Here is a 17,832-nt window from a genome sequence, read left to right as displayed (position 1 = left end):
CCAATAATCTTGTCATTTAATGACAAACAGAACTCTGTGGGACTGGAGAGGATAATTTAAAGGAGGCAAAACAGGAATCCCTCCCTCCAGAAATGTACAGAATCACTCCCAGGTAACTTCAGTTTGTAGGGTAGATATGCCAGTCAGCAGTGATCAATGATCAAAATATATTTAAAAACCAAGGCTTTGGCAGGCAGGCAATTATTGAGGAGGGCAGGAGCTGATGTTTTCACTTGCTTTCACTCCCATCCTTGTGCTTCTCTTAATTATATAAGTTGCAGATGTTCTTCTCTTAATTGAATTCTACTGACTTAGTAAGGTACGACGAGATGAAAGGGCTACACAAAAATCACTGTTTTCTTCCTCTTTTAAACATAGGAGCGATGAAAATAAGCGAGCACTCCCAGTTTGAGGGGTCGTATGGTGGCCTTTGTGATGATGTCATAAGAACCAAGGTAACAATGAGAGAAATTCTGGAAGTTTGAATTTGCGCACTGTCTAGCAACCACTCTCAATCTGTGAGCACTTCAACAAACCTGGAGAAGGTACCGTCTGTTTTACAATTAGTATAAGTAACCCTTTGAATAAAACTCTCAACTGGAGGTCTCCCTTTAAGAGGAAATAGAATTTAGATCCCGAATACAGCTGTATTCAGAACAAAAGGGAATGTTCTTTCCTTACACGTTGATAGTTCTTACATTTGCATTGAGACCTTTCTAAAGGCAGTGGAGTAGAAGCACAAGAGGTGGCAATGGCAGAAGTTGGGGATGACTGCTATTTCTATTTTCATTCAACCTGTATAAAGGTAAATACTGCACAATTTATAATGGCTTGCATCTATCATGTTGTTATGTGCCCTCCACTTTTCCAAGTAGTGAGATGTTTCAGGGATGGTGCTGAAGGGTTCAGAGAGCAATTCTGTGTGTTTTTGTGTGGAAGTAAGCTCCATTCAGCAGAGTCTAATCCCAGGTACGTGTAGAAAACTGGAGTCTCATTCCCTTTGGATAAGAAAGAGCACTAGAGACTTCAGTTGTCTTTGTAATAGGATGATGATGATTGCACAGCAAAAGCAAACATGCATTCCCACAATGGGCAAGAGAGGCCCTAGAGTGCACAAATGCTTCATTTTGTTTAATTCCACCTTGAAATTCTCAGGTCTCAGTTGATTTACCTCTTTGTGTTTCTACCATTAAAAAAACTGCAGATTACTTTTGCTGTTTCTCTCCCCTTGTCATTGGCAGAAGGAATGTTCATTTGCCTTTTCCACTGAAACCCACAATAATTATGGAAAGTGCAAACTACTTTTTGCCTCTCCTCTGCTCTCCCCATTCAGGAGGACTGTTCACCTTCTCGCCTGCAGCCTTCCCCTCATGACTTTTCTTCCGTTACAAACATGGCTTAAAAGAGTGGTGGTGATCACAAGGCTTCCCCAGTAGGAGATAACTGACAAGATTAACAAAAAATCTGGAACATACAAGGCTATGTGTAACAGAGAAACCAGTAGGAGAACACTTCAATCTCCCAGGACATTTTATACAAGATCTCAAAGTAGCTGTTTTACTACAAAGGAATTTCAGAAATAGATTGGAAAGAGAAGCTGCTGAATTGCAACTCATTACCAAACTTAAAACCATGGAGAGACCTGGTCTGAACAAAGACATTGGATTCTTATCTCATTATACATGACTAAGCCATTTTTCACCTTCTCACCCCTTGCCTTTTCCTGTAAGACCTATTGCAGTCGTTAAGAGTCGTCAACAGGCTCATCTCAGCTATCTGCCAATCTCCCATTCCCACCACCCTTCTGAGTAATACCCCTCCCCACCTTCTCACTATATAGAAGGATCTGGCAACTTCTGTTTCAGTGTATCTGAAGAAGTGTGCATGCGCACGAAAGCTCATACCAAGAACTAACTTAGTTGGTCTTTAAGGTGCCACTGGAAGGAATTTTTTTATTAAGGCTATGCGTAGTTAGCTGTTTATCGGTTATGAAGATCTTTTCCCATTAGCAATGAATGAATTGTGTGACTAAGTATATATAGATATACATCTTCCTAAGTTGGACCATCATTGTCCCTCAAAACAAAACAATATTTACAGTTAGCTAATCATCCTTTCAGGCTCCCACCATTCTACTTCCACATCACTTGCAAACACTAGCAAGAAATTCCTTCAGTTACAGACAGTCCCTACACCTCACCAGTTTTCAAATATCAATGCGCTCCACTGGCATAGTCATCTCAATATTCTACACCTACAAAGCCCTTTCAGTATGTTAAATGTGCTTCCACATTGGTTTCCGGCCCATACTGTTGATCTGTACAGGGACGCGGACTTATAAAAAATATTGGGGGGGGGGGCCAGGAAAGCTCATGAATAATAAATAAGCTCATGAATATGCAAATAAAGTGGTGCCGCCTCCTCGTGAGCGAATAGGGGAGAGCGTGCTGCGCCTATTAATCAGCTCCGAAGGAAATTGGGTGGAGTTTTTGCTTGGGAGGGAGGGCAGGAGGCATGCAGCCCGACCCTGTGCATTTTGGGCTGGGGGAGCGGCAGCGATGGCGCTCTGCTGGAGGGGCGCCGGAGATTATTGGGGGGGCGGAGCCCCCCAAAACGAATTTTTGAGGGGGCTCGGGCCCCCTCAAGCCCCATGGAGTTGGCGCCTATGGATCTGTAGCTTGCAGCAAGTCTTTGTCCTAAGGCAGGGGTGGAACTGGATCTTTCTGGTGGTGGTCTGGATCATTATCTCCTTCACACCCACACACCCCAGCTGCCTTGTTTGTGCAGTGGCCTCCAGAGGGAGGCTTGCTTGACACCACATCTGATGTATCTCTAGTGCCAGGCAAAAAGTGCTTTTCATTTGTTCAGGCCTTCTGGCATGTCACATAATCTGATATAATCCAATCTTATTTGTTATTTTATTAGTTCAGCTTGGTTTTATTGCACTGCTGCCTTTCTGCTGGTTCTCTGACTGGAGTTTTATTGTATTTTTAATTGTTTGTTTGTGATCCACGCTAGAGTTTTTGGAAACTGAAGGGCAGCCTAAAGAACACTAAAAGAAATGCTGCCTGGCCGAATTTTCCAACCTCTCTCTCTTCTCTGTTCAGGGATCAAAGTGCCGATTCCGTCACTGTGAAAAAGCCATTGGCAGTGACACCGTGTGCTCATTATGGAGAGAGGGGAGATGTTCCCATCAACTTTGCAAATTTAGACATATGGAAATACAGGTAGAAACGGCAAGCGCTTTGAAGTGTTCTCTTGTGAAGAGATCTATTATAAGCATTTATTGGCTGTCTCTCGCCTCTGCTGCTGCAGATATGACATCTTAAGTTTCACAGTTAAGATGCATGATGTTCCTGTGACGCCCAGATATCAGCTTTGGAAATAGTCAAACATCATTTTATCACCTAAAGATAGAACTGGTTCACACCTTCTACCCCACTTGAAAAGCTGAACGAATTCACTGAATTTTAAGGATCCCTTCATCTGTACTTTATTACAGCTTTATGTTCCCATAACGCTCTTCTTTGCACTGCGAGAATAGAATGTTTTTATACTGCAGTGAATATAGAGGAGAAAAATGAGCTTTTTAGTCAAATCTTGAGTCTTCTTAAATTTAGTGGCAACTTGTTTTTGCGCTTTAAGTCGATTAAAAGGAAGCTGGGCAGGGGAACATCCTCCTCTCTGATACCACATATGGGTTGGAACCCAAGGAAATGGGCAGAAGGGAAATATTTATTTCACTTTATTGTTTATTTATTAGATGTATATTCCACCGTTCACCCAAAGGTCTCAGGGTGGTTCACAAGATAAAGCCACTAGCAGTGCTCTGCAAAAGTGGAAGAGCTCAATATGTTATAATGCAAATGTTCAAGTGCTCGTATTCTACACAAGTAGAACAATAAATTTGGATTGAGCTTTACTTTCCTCACACAACTCCTGTGATTGGAAGCGTACCTTTAGATTCAACAGAAAATGTGTAATGTATAAAGAACCAGAAGCCTGATTCTCTTTTGATAGCTGATTGGGTAGGGAAATCAGCCAAATCATTTTCAATAAGATCACATTCTCACACATCTTTTATTGATGTCTCTGCAAGTTTCCATTGCAAAGTATCAGTGGCGTAGCGTGGGGGGTGCCAGGGGTGCCGGCCGCACCGGGCGCAACATCTGGGGGGGGGGCGCTCGCTGCCTCCGGAGTCGCCAAAGAGCCTCGGGCGCAGGCTGTAGCGGAGCCGCATGTCTCGCGGAACCGACGAGCTGTGCGTGCGTCCGGGCTGAAGGCGCCCGGCAGGCAGCGGCTCTCAGCGCTCGCCGCAGAGGACGCGCCAGGCAGCCCCTCCTCACAGCCCCGCCTCCGCCGGTGCTGCTGCAGCTGCTGGGCCGTTGCATTTTCCTCGCCTCTCTGCCCCCCTCCTCCTCCGGGCAAGCGGCGTCGTTTGGGCGGCAGCGGGGGGGCGCAAATTACTTGCCTTGCCCCGGGTTAGGGGGCGCAAATTACTTGCGTTGCCCCGGGTGCTGACAACTCACGCTACGCCGCTGCAAAGTATAAGGGACAGAGCCGCCTCTGACTTCTCAGCCATTGCTCTTCACTGTCTAATTTTATGGATTCCAGTGTTCCAGCCATGACCCGCTTTAGTGTTTTGTAATCATTAAATATGGAACCACCTTTTTTTTCTTTTTTCCATAGCAAAAATACAACAGCATTTCATGTTTCTGGGAGACACAGCCATTGGGCTGTGTGAGAATCAGTTGTGTCTTCCATCACCGGAAACCTCGTAACATAAATGGACTTTTTTTGCCACCTAGTAATGGTGAGTACAATTTTTTTTTTACATATTCGGAAAACTGAAATATAAATGTTCTAGAGTAGAGTCTAGTCTTAAAATATTAAGGACATCACTGTAGAAGGACACTGTCTTTTACACACTGAAATACTCTGGGCTGTTGCCTAACCGATCAGAATGAGGTCAGTGTTTTCAAGATTAACATTCTTGAAGGAGGCAGTGGTACAACCTTCCCTGGATTTGGAATACCTAACTAATTACTGGCCGGTTGCTAATCTCCCTTTCCTGAGCAAGGTTCTGGAGTAAGTGGTGGCAGAACAGATCCAGGCACTTTTGGAAAAAACTAATTTTCTGGATCCATTTCAATCGGGGTTTAGGTCTGGTTTTGGTGCAGAAACTGCTTTGGTGATGACCTCTGTCGAGAGAGAGAAAGGGGAAACATGTCCCTGTTAATTCTTCTCGACCTCTCAGTGGCTTTTGATACCATTGACCATGTATCCTTCTAGAGCAGCTGTCTGAACTAGAGATGGATGGCATCACTAGTAGATCACTAGTAGAATGTCTAGAATACAAGGCAAATGGGGCAACATATTAATGGCCCAACCATATGGATAAGAACAGGGCAGGCACCAGGCTGAGTGGACCCTCAGCATAATGTCACCTGTACCACCCCCAAACATGGACTTGAGTTGCTGCCCCCCGCCAATGCCATCCTTCTGTCATTACGGCCCTACCTTGCCATCCCCACAGTAATACAGGTGCTGGACCTGACAACCAGACACTGCATTAAGGGGGGGGGGAAACCATGGTGACCACCAGGGGCCAATTGGAGCCAAGCAACCCCTTTGCTTCCAGCCAGCCCATTACAGCAGCACCACAGATAATCCTGGGAGGAGGGGGAGAGGTGGCTGGCAGTTGCAGTGCTGCCAGTGTCTGTATCTGTGCTATTGAGGAATTCAAGCACAATATTTTACATACTGCATAACTTCAGGATCTTCTGTTTGTTTATTTTTTTAAAGTGTAAGTGTACATGTTCCATTGAAGAATGAATGTTACATTTTATATTCAAACACAAGAATATGGTTCCAATTTAATATGTTTGTATATGGAAGAATACATGTGGAAAGCATTGTATTAGAATGAGCAGGGGTGGGGTGGGGAGAATCAGCTTGAATATTGCAGGAAAGATCCACAGATTGAATTCTGTCGTGTATCTTTCTTGCAAAATGCATGTGCATTTCCATTCCACTCTTGATGGATTCCACATGCATTTCCTGCTCAGAAGAAATATATTTTCTCTGAACTAACTCTGATTGGAGAGGAAATGTGTGGAATAAAAGCCCCTTCCCCAAAAAAGCTATGATACAGTGGTACCTCGGGTTACATACACTTCAGGTTACAGACTCCACTAACCCAGAAATAGTACCTTGGGTTAAGAACTTTGCTTCAGGATGAGAACAGAAATCGTGCTCCGGTGGTGCGGCGGCAGCAGGAGGCCCCATTAGCTAAAGTGGTGCTTCAGGTTAAGAACAGTTTCAGGTTAAGTACGGACCTCCGGAACGAATTAAGTACTTAACCAGAGGTACTACTGTAATGGCAGAGGGCATAGAATTGTCTATACAGTACCAGGGTTTCCCAACCTTGGGTCTCCAGCTGTTTTTGGACTACGACTCCCATCACCCCTAGCTATCAGGACTAGTGGTCAGGGATGATGGGAATTGCAGTCCAAAAACAGTTGGAGACACAAGTTTCGGAAACTCTGCTCTAGAGGTAGCAAAGGAAGTGATTAACATGAGTGTGATGGCACCATTGTTGTATTCATTTGAAGGCACACTCTTAAGTCTAGGCCCACCTCATGTCAACAGAGGTAAATTGATATGGCCAGCTGTGAGATTATGGGTTTGTGCCTACTGTGTTGCAAAGGTTGCATATTTGTATTTGAGGTTTCAATTGTGATATATGCTTTCACTTGTGTTTTGATAGTACTGGGGTCTTATGTTGTACCCTGCTCTAGGATCATGAACGGTGAAGGGTGGTCTTGAAATCAAAATAATAAATAAAAAACCTACTGAATTTGATTGGGCTTGTTCCCAAGTAAGTGTGCATAGGGTTGCAACCTTAATTAATCAGTTAATAGGCTGCAATCCTCTGCACACTAGCATAGGAGTGAAGTCAACAGAATAGTAGGCATATGAATCAATGCTCTGTGTAGGATTCATACAATTAATCAACTATGATATGGTTAGTTAGGTGATGGCCCAAGTTGTAATATGTTTCCGCTGCATATGTGTCTAAGAGCAAAACCAAACCACTGTCTTGGCTTTTATGAGTGAGTTAAGTATGATGAGGACTTCAAAGTTTTACTCAAAGTTTTATACTGAAATTTAAGTTCCTTCCTATAGATTCTACATTGCAAAGGGAAGTTCAGGAAGGGATTTTACCTCCTGCCCCAAATCAAGATTCCACAAAAGGTCAAGAAAACACATTAAGACCTATCCATCCTCCACTGATTATTACCATCAATCTTGAGGACGATGACGAAGAAGAACAGGAGGAGAAATGTAAATACTTTGCCAGACATTTTTGTGTGCTTGTTCAATGTTTCTAGCAATTTGAATCTACCTAGAAAAAGTTTACAAAATAGGATCTCATATAACATTATATTAGAGGTTTTTTAAGCGTTTTTGTGATAACTGTAATAGTATTTAAAAGCTCCCATCCCAAGCAATGTGACTTCAATCTTTTAACAAATACAAAGAAAAAATGTTTTAGACTTTACCTACCCATATGTATCCCGAAGTAATGTTAATATATTTCATAAATGACCAACCCTGTTTGATAATAGAAGTTGGCCTATTGCAACTTCTATTGCAAATTTAATATTATTCCTAAAATAAATTACAGCTGAATTGAGGATTCTAACTTTTATTAATAACAAAATAGAATGTTAAGCAATCATATTATTTTATCCAGAATATTGAAAAAATTCTCAAGAATACAGCTCAGTTGAAGAACCCCACCAGTAAATAATTATATTGCAATTTGTACTATGAATGCAATTGCAGTTAAGTTTTGCTTTACATGGTACAAGAAGATATCCGGCAAGGTCTTTGCTTAGTAAGCTCTGTGAAATTCGGTCCCTACAGATGCCTCTTATTTACTGTCTAAGACACCAGAAGACATAGAAGAAGAAAAGGCAATAAAGGAAATGTGTTATAAATCTGGTAAGAATGTGATTTCTGATTCTCTTATCTCACTTTTCAGCTGATATCACTCTGGTAACTGCCCCCATTTTGTCTTCCTTGGGGTGAAACAGGAGAATACTACAGAATTCAGACTTCTCAGGAAAACCACTTAACAAAAAACATACCTTTGGTGCTGGAGAATGAGCTCTTGAAAACCATGGAAACTGGCAGAGATTTACAAGAAGGCAAGGACTTGAGCAATAGAACTTCTATTTTATTTTTCATATAGGAGAACAAGCTTTGCTGAAGCACAGCCAAGATGGGTTCTGCAAGGGCAAGTCCTGTCTTAGTAAAGGTAAAGGGACCCCTGACCATTAGGTCCAGTCGTGGCTGACTCTGGGGTTGTACGCTCATCTCGCTCTATAGGCTGAGGGAGCAGGCGTACAGCAGCCTGGTCATGTGGCCAGCATGACTAAGCCGCTTCTGGCAAACCAGAGCAGCACACGGAAATGCCGTTTACCTTCCCACCAGAGCAGTCCTTATTTATCTACTTGCACTTTGACATGCTTTCGAACTGCTAGGTTGGCAGGAGCAGGGACCAAGCAATGGGAGCTCACCCCGTTGCGGGGATTCGAACCGCTGACCTTCTGATCAGCAAGCCCAAGAGGCTCAGTGGTTTAACCCACAGTGCCACCCGCATCCCACAAGTCCTGTCTTACTAACTTACTAACTCTAATGAGTTCTCTGAGAGTGTCAACAAACATATAGCTAGTGCTTATTCAGATTTAATGGACTGTTTTTACTAAGTTGTAAACCACCCTGGAATGTTTTCAACAAAATAAATAAAAACAATACTGGTCATGTAAAGGAAATTAATAAAGTGAGAAAAATGTATATTTTTATATGATTTCTTTTTATTAGATAGAGATTGAAGTCATTGCTCACTGTAAATGGGCAAATTATTCTGCCATTAGTGACCCCAGGGTTTTCCCCAGTAGGTTTTTTAAAGGAGCAGTCAGGAAAAAAGAATCCGTAATATCTCATGTAATCCATGCTTAAAATAAGAGAACTCAGGAATAATAATATTTAGGAAGTGCTGATGAGAAACAGTAATTTGGACAAAAATGAAGAAATCATTAAATTGGCCCAGTCAATTTAGGGAGAAAATATTTAGTGGAAGGCTCAATTTAGTTTCACTGATTTATTTTGCTGATTCATCAGTATGTTGACTTCAGAGTGGACCCCACTGAATCTAAAGAGGCACCACACTGTGACTTTATATTTTGAATAAGCCTTTAATAACTGTAAACCTAAAAAGCCTGCTTCAGTCACTCTCCTTTCGTTGGAGGTGTGTTTAACAGTGACCCTCTCAAAAAAGCTGCTTGAGGAATAATCTGTTTTGATTTGTAAAACTGTGTTTTTCTGTCAACTGCTGTGCATTATCTGTTGCCACATTTGGTTGGGATAGATGTGTTTAATCTGCAGACTACTTGGGGAATAACAACATACAGTGGTACCTCTGGTTACGAACGCTTCAGGGTACGAGCTCCGCTAACCCGGAAGTAGCTGCTCCTGGTTGCGAACTTTGCCCCAGGATGCAAACAGAAATTGCGCACCAGAGGCAGACCCCATTAGCGAAAGCGTACCTCAGGATAAGAGCAGTTTCAGCTTAAGAACGGACTTCCAAACAAATTAAGTTCATAACCAGAGGTACCACTGCAGCGATTTAGTGACTTCACACAGGGAGGGCAGGGAGACCAAGAAGGAGGGATCTAAGTATAGTGGCACAGTAAACTGTGGCTTCTAAGGAACTGGAAGAGAGAGAGAGATTTGTTACCATGCGTGTCTCTAAACATGTCCACAGATGTGCAGTGGAAGATGTGCTTCTAAGGAAGAGAAGAGAAGAGAAGGGATGAATCTGCAGAAAAGGAAAAATTATCTTTTCACACACACATACTCAGAAAAGATGAAAATTGGAACACCTTGGTCACCATAGTTGACTAGGAATTCCAAGTAGGCAATTGAATGGGTTGCTGGAAGGCGAGGTGGATTGCCCTGCTCATCTTCAACCAACCCATATGCTAGAAGATATATATAATAAAATAGCTTGCTAATATGCCTGTATTTCCATGGTAGCCCAGCATGGAAATGCAGTCTAGGTTGTTGTTGTTGTTTTAAATGTGCAGGCTGATAACTTTGGTGTCTTATTTACCAGCCTTATTTATCTTCCAAGTGCTCAAAACACTTTACAAATGCCATCTCAGCAATCCTTATTAGATTCTTATAATATTATGATCCCCATTTTGCAGATGGGAAAGCTGAAGTTAACAGAACAGCAGTTTGACTAATGCTATGGTAATACCTATGCCATGGACATTTCCTACTATTAAAATAAGTTTAGTAAGTTCAACGATTCTGTCTCTTGCCCTTTTAGGTGATGGCGTTGCAGTTCCATCAAAGTTTAATATTGCAGAAAGGCAAACGGAGATAACGGCATCATTAGATTGTAGCTCTCGATCTGATCTTAGTGCCTTTGAAAATGGAGGTAATTACTTCAAACGTAATTGACTATTTAAATTCTTATGATCTACATGACAATCAAATGACAGTGGAAACTAAAATACAAATACAAGTTCTGCGATTTATTTATTTTTTTGTCTCTCTTTGTAGGAGGTGATTGCTATTTGCCACAAAGAAATATATTTGTTGCAGGGATACAAAGCAAAGCATTCAGTGGAGAAAAAGAATTTGCCATGCTAAAGTGTTCAAACATTAAAGGTATTCAGAGCTCATGTATCGTCTTTTGGGGGAGGGGGGAATTGGAAAGATATGTGTTTCTTCTTTTTTGCAGTTTGCAAATGCATCTGCACAAGCTGCCTGCATGATTTTTCTATAATTTGTGCCAGGGAATTCAACTGTACTGGTGGTTAATTTCATTTCCTTATCGGAGTTAACACTCGGTTCATTCCCCACCCCACCCCCAGCTACAGCTCATTCTGTCTATTCTCTTTGGTGCCAACACAAGCTTGTTACGGAGTTCAGCTTTGGCAGGATCATCCAATTAATTACTGTGATCACTTTTACTGTTCTGTGATGCAGTGAACCATTGCAACTTCCCAAGAGTCTAAAAGGGGCCCGTGCTGAGAAGTATTAGATAGCGGGCTCAGTTTCACGACACATTTAAATGTGTGAAATAATCAGCTGGACTTTTCACATAACGCCAATTATCACAGCCACCAAAGATGCTTCTGTGTTAACCTGGATATACCCTTGTTTGACAGCATGATACTTCCTCAAACTCAGACATTCTGTAGGTGGGGGAAGCACTGGGGGGTTCTTTTATGGAGGGGAGGGAGGTGGCTAGGCAAGATCAGGGAATCCCCTTTACTGAACAGTCCCACATTTTCATTGGAGTTGCCCATTCACTTGCCCTATCCCTCCATGCCCAATGTTCACCAATGCCCAGTCTGTGTGTGTGTGTGTGTGCGCTAGGTAAGCCAAGACTGCTGTCCCTTCTTATTATGCCAGTCACTTCTCACTCACTTGGACGCAACAGGTAAAAACAGGCAACAATACCAAATGGTTGCAGCAGCAGAATCAGGGCACCAATGATACATTACCTGGTAGGGCAGGAGCTTCAACAGATACCCCGTGGTGCCCACCTCTGATGCCCCTGGCTGCCAGCGCAAGAGCACCATAAACATCTCCATTATTTGTGGGAATGTTCTGGGGTGCAGGAGAGGATATATTGACTAATTATATCCTTATCCAACTTGTGCTAACAAGTTCCCAAAATATCAGCAAAGTTTATAGACATTCCCTTTCAAGTTCACAACGGTAACGTGTGCACAGGTTCGCTAGAACCTCTATAATAATTACTCTGGTAATTTCCCCTTTGTTCCCTCTTAAAATACAAGACACGACACAGTTTTTATAAAAGTATAAGAGAGTTTACTCACGTTCTGTTCACAGCATGATCCCAGAAGGCAGACAGGCTTAAAAAGGTTACATATATTTAGAATCTATCTTGTTGCAAGATAGACCTTATCTCCTCTCTTGGCTGAGAGCCAAGAGGGCATCTTTACATGCTTCCTCATCGGAAATGAGGAAAATGGCAGAGAGAGAGAAATGGCTGCCTGCCCTGTGCTTTTGTCATTACCTGCACAGGTGAGGCCACACCCACTTCTGGTCACATGCGGAGGAAGTCCGTCCCCAGGAAGTTTAGCTGCTTGCTGGACAGACATCCCTCCCCATGTTCTAACATGTACACTCTAGGAATGTTGTCATTGACTGCTCCTGTGTTTACATCCCACACAATTGACCTCCACAACAGGCATCTAGTTGCATAAAATGCCAACCACCTCATTTTAATACATGGAATTATTCTTTGTGTCCCCTCTCTGTATGGGTGGACAGCTCCTTTCAGCTGCTTCAGTCCAGCTGCCTCCCGTAATAATGCACTGGAATGGCGGCGGGGAAAATCTATATTGTGTTGCATCTGTGCACTGGTTCACATAGATTGGTAAAGGTAAAGGGACCCCTGACCATTAGGTCCAGTCGTGCCCGACTCTGGGGTTGTGGCGCTCATCTCGCTTTACTGGCTGAGGGAGCCAGCTTCCGGGTCATGTGGCCAGCACGACTAAGCCGCTTCTAGCGAACCAGAGCAGTGCATGGAAACACCGTTTCCCTTACTGCCGGAGTGGTACCTATTTATCTATTTGCACTTGACGTGCTTTCAAACTTCTAGGTTGGCAGGAGCTGGGACCAAGCAACGGGAGCTCACCCTGTCGCGGGGATTCGAACCACCAACCTTTTGATCCGCAAGTCCTAGGCTCTGTGGTTTAGACCACAGGACCACCTGCATCCTCACATAGATTGAGTAGCAGGTAAATGAGGGAACAGTTCAGGTGTTAGGTGTGCTACACACACATGGCCAATTTATACTGCACAAAAAAATGGGAGGAGAAAGGGAGGATTGTTAAAACCATACTTATGCATGTAAGGCTATCTGCTGGTCATTTTTGGATCACATTCCAAGTCATGAATACAGCAATGTTGGCCTTTACCATGCCCCCCCCCCTTACTGAATCCTCAGTGAATGCATGAAGCAACCCTGGGAATCCACCTCTTTTCTCAACGCCCTAGAACTGAGAGGCAAAATCCTGTTGTCATTTTTTTCTTCTCTTTAGCTACGAGTCATGCTGAAAGCATAAAGAAGCATCATTTTAAAGGAGTGAAGAAAAAGAAATGGATTTCTGAGGAACCCAAAAACCTCCCTCTCCCGTTGACAGCAAAAGGTATTTTGAAAAACAGTTTTTAGTAGGTCGAAAAAGTCACACAGGGCCAATCGGCTCATTTGGTCCTGCTTCAACATCAGAGGCAATCTCTTAAAAGGGGCGAGCTCCATATTTGAATTTCATGTCCCTGTCCATTGCCCTATATGTTGAGCAGCACTCAGTAGCTTCTTACAAGTCTGGGGAAAATATTGATTATCGTATTATTTCTTGCAGCAATGCATACTTCAAACCCTAAAGGTAAAGGGTATTGCCAACAAAATGATCAAAGCAAGAGTGCTGAGAATGCTTCTTATGTTCCTTCTCAGAGAGCCAGCGGGAGAAGTATTTCCTTGAGTTCTCCAGCAGCTGCAAGGTCACCCAATCTGACTTATGGTAAAATTGGTGCAACCAAAGAATCCAAGATGAATTTGGCTGCAGGTGAGCACATAGTCTCATAGACCCCTCCTCCTAGCATGGAAGTTTGCCTGTGTTATTAAGTTTGTGTTCTGTTATACCAAATTTGACTTAAACAAAAGACTGTCTTACAGAGAGAGCTTTTACCATTGTGGCGCCCTGAATGTGGAATGCTTTCCCTCAGCAGGTTCGCCTCGTGGCCAACACTGCTTTCTTTTTTAAAAAAGGAAAAGTTTCCCCTCCCATTTTCTCAAGATTTTAAGGTAGCTTTATGTACAATGAGCCCGCAGCTTGAGCACATTTAACTTGTGTGCATTCAGCATAAATAGGAGGCAGATAGTGGGTCAGCATCCAGGGGATAAGAGTTTGGCCTGCCCTTGCACCCAGTTGTGTTTTGACTAGTTATAGGTATGATCTCCAGAACATAAACCCCACATAAATTCAGGGCTTACCATACTGTTTACTGTTGACTGTTCTTTTACCTATCAGTCTCATCTATTGTTTGTAAGGTTATATATAAGAACTTGATTTTTTTAACCTTCTAAACTGTCTGTTTGTAATGTCTCTGTCTGGTCAATAGCTATTTCTGAAGAAAAAACAGCAACTTATAATTTATGTTTATTACAAGGTAAAAGCACAGCCACAAGATTTTGCTGCAATTTGGTGGGGTTTTATTCAGTTCAGATACAAATAGAGATAATTTGTTGTCAGATGTGGCAAGAATGGTTTGGACGGTCTAATTCTTCTCCTTTTGTCTTTATCCTTCTTAATGTTTATTTTGTTTGTTTGCTTGTTTGTTTTCTTATAAATCTGTCCCAACTCTGCCAATTTTGTAGTGAGAATGTCATAAAAATCAGACAATGAGTTCCTCTAGTTTAAATTTTGTCTTGAAGTATTGCGACCTCTAAGCCTTACGTTATGCTCAGAAACTTGTTTGGTTAATTCTCTGTGTGGTTTGATATTTTGTCATTTTGCAGTAGTTCTTCTTGTTTTGTTATATTAAACCTCAGTAAAAAAAAGAAATAAAAAAGAAATGAGTGAGAGGTTTGGGTATCATCTGAATTACCTCACCCAAAACTTTCACATGGATGTTAAATAGCGTGGGAAATAAGATGGAACTTTGTAGTATCTTTGGAGTCCAATGTCCTATGAGTTCTTTTCCAGGCAGGTGATCTAGAAGTATATCATGGTCATTGCTATTAAGCACTATTGCTAGGACCTGGACAATCAACAACCATCTTCCTCCTGTCTGTTTCCTAATGGAAGTCAACCACCAGGACAATTAAAGCAGTTCCAGTCCAAATCGAATATTAGAACAGATCTAAATAATTGGTTTCATCCAAGAATACTTGGAGTCCCAATAGCACTTCTGTAAGATTAGTGAATTTGGCGTAGGAGTTGTTGGGTTAATTAAAGGGTTGAAAAGTCCCAAACAGCCAATGGAATTACACCTTCTTTTAAGGAAGTATTTACTGGTCCTGCCACCCATATGTGTTAAGCTTTCCCTCTCCCAAAATCTAGTTCATGTTCCCAGGTTGAAAATGGAATGCATTCTCCCTTGGGGTTAATATGCTTTTCGAAGTGATCTATGATTTATGTGATGTCAGGTAACATCATGGCTAAATATCTCTCTCTCTCTCTCTCTCTCTCTCTGTGTGTGTGTGTGTGTGTAACTAGATTGGCAGAATATGATTATAATTATTGCTGAAAATGTAAATCAAACTGTATTTTTCTTTACAGAGAGGTGCACTTCAGCATATAATATACCAGCTTGGCGAAAAAGAAGCCCACATACTAAAGTATATACTAAAGCGGAAAAAATGCATTCAGGTATTTACAATGCCAATATGAAGGTATTTGCTAAAAATGAAAGAAAATTAGAAAGTGGGGAACATTTCTAAAGAGCTAGTATCTTATTATGTAGATTACTTTATCTTTGTATATTGCTAGTGGATAGGAGGGGAGAACTCACGAAATCTGTTTAGTGTTGGAGCCTATGCACTTGTGCCCCAGAGACACTCGGGATAAGAAGGAAAAGTGTTGACATCTGAGATTTGTTCTTTAAACTTGTGTTATTTAGACAAACTGACTCAGGACATCCCTTACTGCTTTTCTCAGTTGTTACTCTCACATAGTAACTGGGCTTGGATGCAGATGACAGTTTTCTCTCTCCAGTTGCGTGTTGGCTACATGGGAGGTTATCCCACCCATTTCTGTCCTTTACTAGATAATACTGATCTCAGAAATATCAAGATTATATGGTGTTTTTTATGTGAAAGATCCCTCAGAGCTCCTGGTACTGTAGTTATGCAGCCACCCCCCTTTTTTTTATCCCACTGACCTCCATTCCCAGCATAGTCCCCTTCACCTGTTTTGGGCTTCTTGGAAACTTCACCTGTGCCTTCTAGAAGGGTATCCTGAGTTTCCTTGCTGCCCTTTCACATTTGCACACATTTCCACTGACTGTGCCATCGTCATTGCTCCCAGTCTAGCATATAGTCTGATAGGAAACTATAATGAGATATATGGGATTGAAGTTGGGCTGGGAGGGGATCCGATAAGCTGAACCAACATACCAGAACCACAAAGGGAGGGGGAAGTGTGATGATGTCCTGAGTAACAGAGGGTACAGATGACATGTGGCAGTCAGATATGCAAAATGATAACTTGCGTCAATCTGTACTTTTGCCTAAATCCAGCCCAGGGTTGCCAATGTGGTGCCAGATGTTGTGGACTACATCTCTCATCTTTCCTTACCCCAATGGCCATGCTGACTGGAGTGGATGGGAGTTGGAATCAACAACAGCTGGATGGTACCAGGCTGGCTATCCCCGCTCTATCTAGATGGTGGTCTGAAAATGGAACGGTCCTGCCCATGTATTAACATCTTGAGATGAGGCTCTTCTTCATTTGTGTTTGTTGGGTAAACTTTGCTATGTGTCAATGAGGAATAAAACCTTCTTGTTGGCGTCTCCATCTGTGGAATTCCTTTCTTAAAGGAATATGACTGGTGCCAATGTTAAAATCATGTTACAGCCATTTCAGTGCCAGCCATTTATTTGTCCAGCTTTCTTTTTGTTTGTTTGGTTTGAAGTTTAGTTTCCAGTCGTTTCTGCCTGATTTTAGTGTGTTTTTATTTATTATAATAATGTATTATCTGTTACTGTATTATACTAAATTTTTGGGTGCTTAGTAACTTTTGGAAGGAATTGAAAAACATTCCTGTTCACCCAAGCATTTGACAGCTGTAAGATGCTGTTTCTGGCAGTGTTGAAATTATTAGCTGTAAGGATATGTGACTGTTTTATTTTGTTTTTAATTGCATTGTTTTGTTGGTTGCTGCTCTGAGCTCCTGAAGGAGGGAGGGCAAGATAGGAATTTTATTAATATGTATTATACTTTCATGTGAAATAGCCATACACAGTAGAATATGAATTCTGCTTGGAGGAACTTGTTCCTGAAGTTCTTTTTCATTGAGGCCTGCTTCCAAGTATTATCTGTTTTTATCTTATTTTCTTACTTTTATATCCCATCTTCCTTCCATCAAGGAATCCAAGGAGATGTACACATGGTTCCCAGTAATTGACCCATCCAGGCACCAACCAGACCCAGATGATGTTTGGCTTTTGTAAAGTAATAACCTCAAGTGCCTTCAAGGCATGCCCTAGGACAACAGTTTGTATTGTGCAGAGGAAGTGTACCCAAGACTGTTGTCCAGGGTGCTGATAGATGGACTTTTAAACTCTGGCAACTATAATTAGATTATTTCCATTTTTTTTAATTTATTGAGGCTCCGTTTCATGTCAGTTATAGTCCCAGTTCCATATATTATTGTAGTCAGTGGTTTACAGCATCTCTGTTGTGGAACACTTTGATTCTGTAAACTTCACATTTTGGGTGCCTGTGTTTTCAAATTGTGTGTGTATCTTCATTTCAGAGCCCAGAAGAAATGGGAGCAGATAAAGTGGAAGCAGATTTGAAGGAGAGGGAAGGGCAAAAAAGAAGTGAAATTCTGATCTTACTGCCATCATAAGGGAAACAAAAGTGAAAATTCAAATGATACGGTTATCAAGGAATAAAACTGCAGATGCAAAGGTGACAAAATTTAACACTCAAAAAGCAGGAAGTACAGAGAGGCTAAAACATACGTATTAAAAATATGTAAACAAGG

General features: G+C 41.9%; 1 protein-coding gene and 1 long non-coding RNA gene across 6 annotated transcripts in view; one reads left to right on the top strand and one right to left on the bottom strand.

Annotated features, from left to right (window-relative positions):
- The window catches only part of LOC309542278 (uncharacterized protein C12orf50 homolog), a 21,305-nt gene extending 3,473 nt beyond the window's left edge, over positions 1-17,832 (top strand). Inside the window, exons 2-13 of one of the 5 annotated variants that reach the window (XM_082241016.1) lie at positions 379-455; positions 3,108-3,227; positions 4,690-4,813; positions 7,189-7,347; positions 7,933-8,010; positions 8,103-8,216; positions 10,406-10,516; positions 10,642-10,749; positions 13,161-13,268; positions 13,482-13,685; positions 15,402-15,491; positions 17,599-17,832. In XM_082241016.1, the coding sequence (XP_082097142.1) occupies positions 384-455; positions 3,108-3,227; positions 4,690-4,813; positions 7,189-7,347; positions 7,933-8,010; positions 8,103-8,216; positions 10,406-10,516; positions 10,642-10,749; positions 13,161-13,268; positions 13,482-13,685; positions 15,402-15,491; positions 17,599-17,624 (1,314 nt within the window). In that variant the 5' untranslated portion in view covers positions 379-383 and the 3' untranslated portion in view covers positions 17,625-17,832. Of the gene's footprint in view, positions 1-378; positions 546-582; positions 806-3,107; positions 3,228-4,689; positions 4,814-7,188; positions 7,348-7,932; positions 8,011-8,102; positions 8,217-10,405; positions 10,517-10,641; positions 10,750-13,160; positions 13,269-13,481; positions 13,686-15,401; positions 15,493-17,598 lie in introns of those variants that run through there. The other 4 variants (XM_082241019.1, XM_082241017.1, XM_082241018.1 and 1 more) reach the window with 4 other exon arrangements.
- LOC309542326 overlaps positions 1,618-17,832 on the bottom strand; it is a 257,491-nt gene continuing 241,276 nt past the window's right edge. The window contains exons 2-3 of the long non-coding RNA XR_014224203.1: positions 6,213-6,401; positions 1,618-1,702 (exon numbers count right to left, since the gene is read on the bottom strand). This is a non-coding gene — a long non-coding RNA (uncharacterized lncRNA). The remainder of the gene's footprint in view (positions 1,703-6,212; positions 6,402-17,832) is intronic.

The sequence above is a fragment of the Podarcis vaucheri genome (genome assembly GCF_965113315.1).
Source record: "Podarcis vaucheri genome assembly, chromosome: 10".
Taxonomy (NCBI): Eukaryota; Metazoa; Chordata; class Lepidosauria; order Squamata; family Lacertidae; genus Podarcis; species Podarcis vaucheri.
This window is presented reverse-complemented; position numbering and strand designations above follow the sequence as displayed.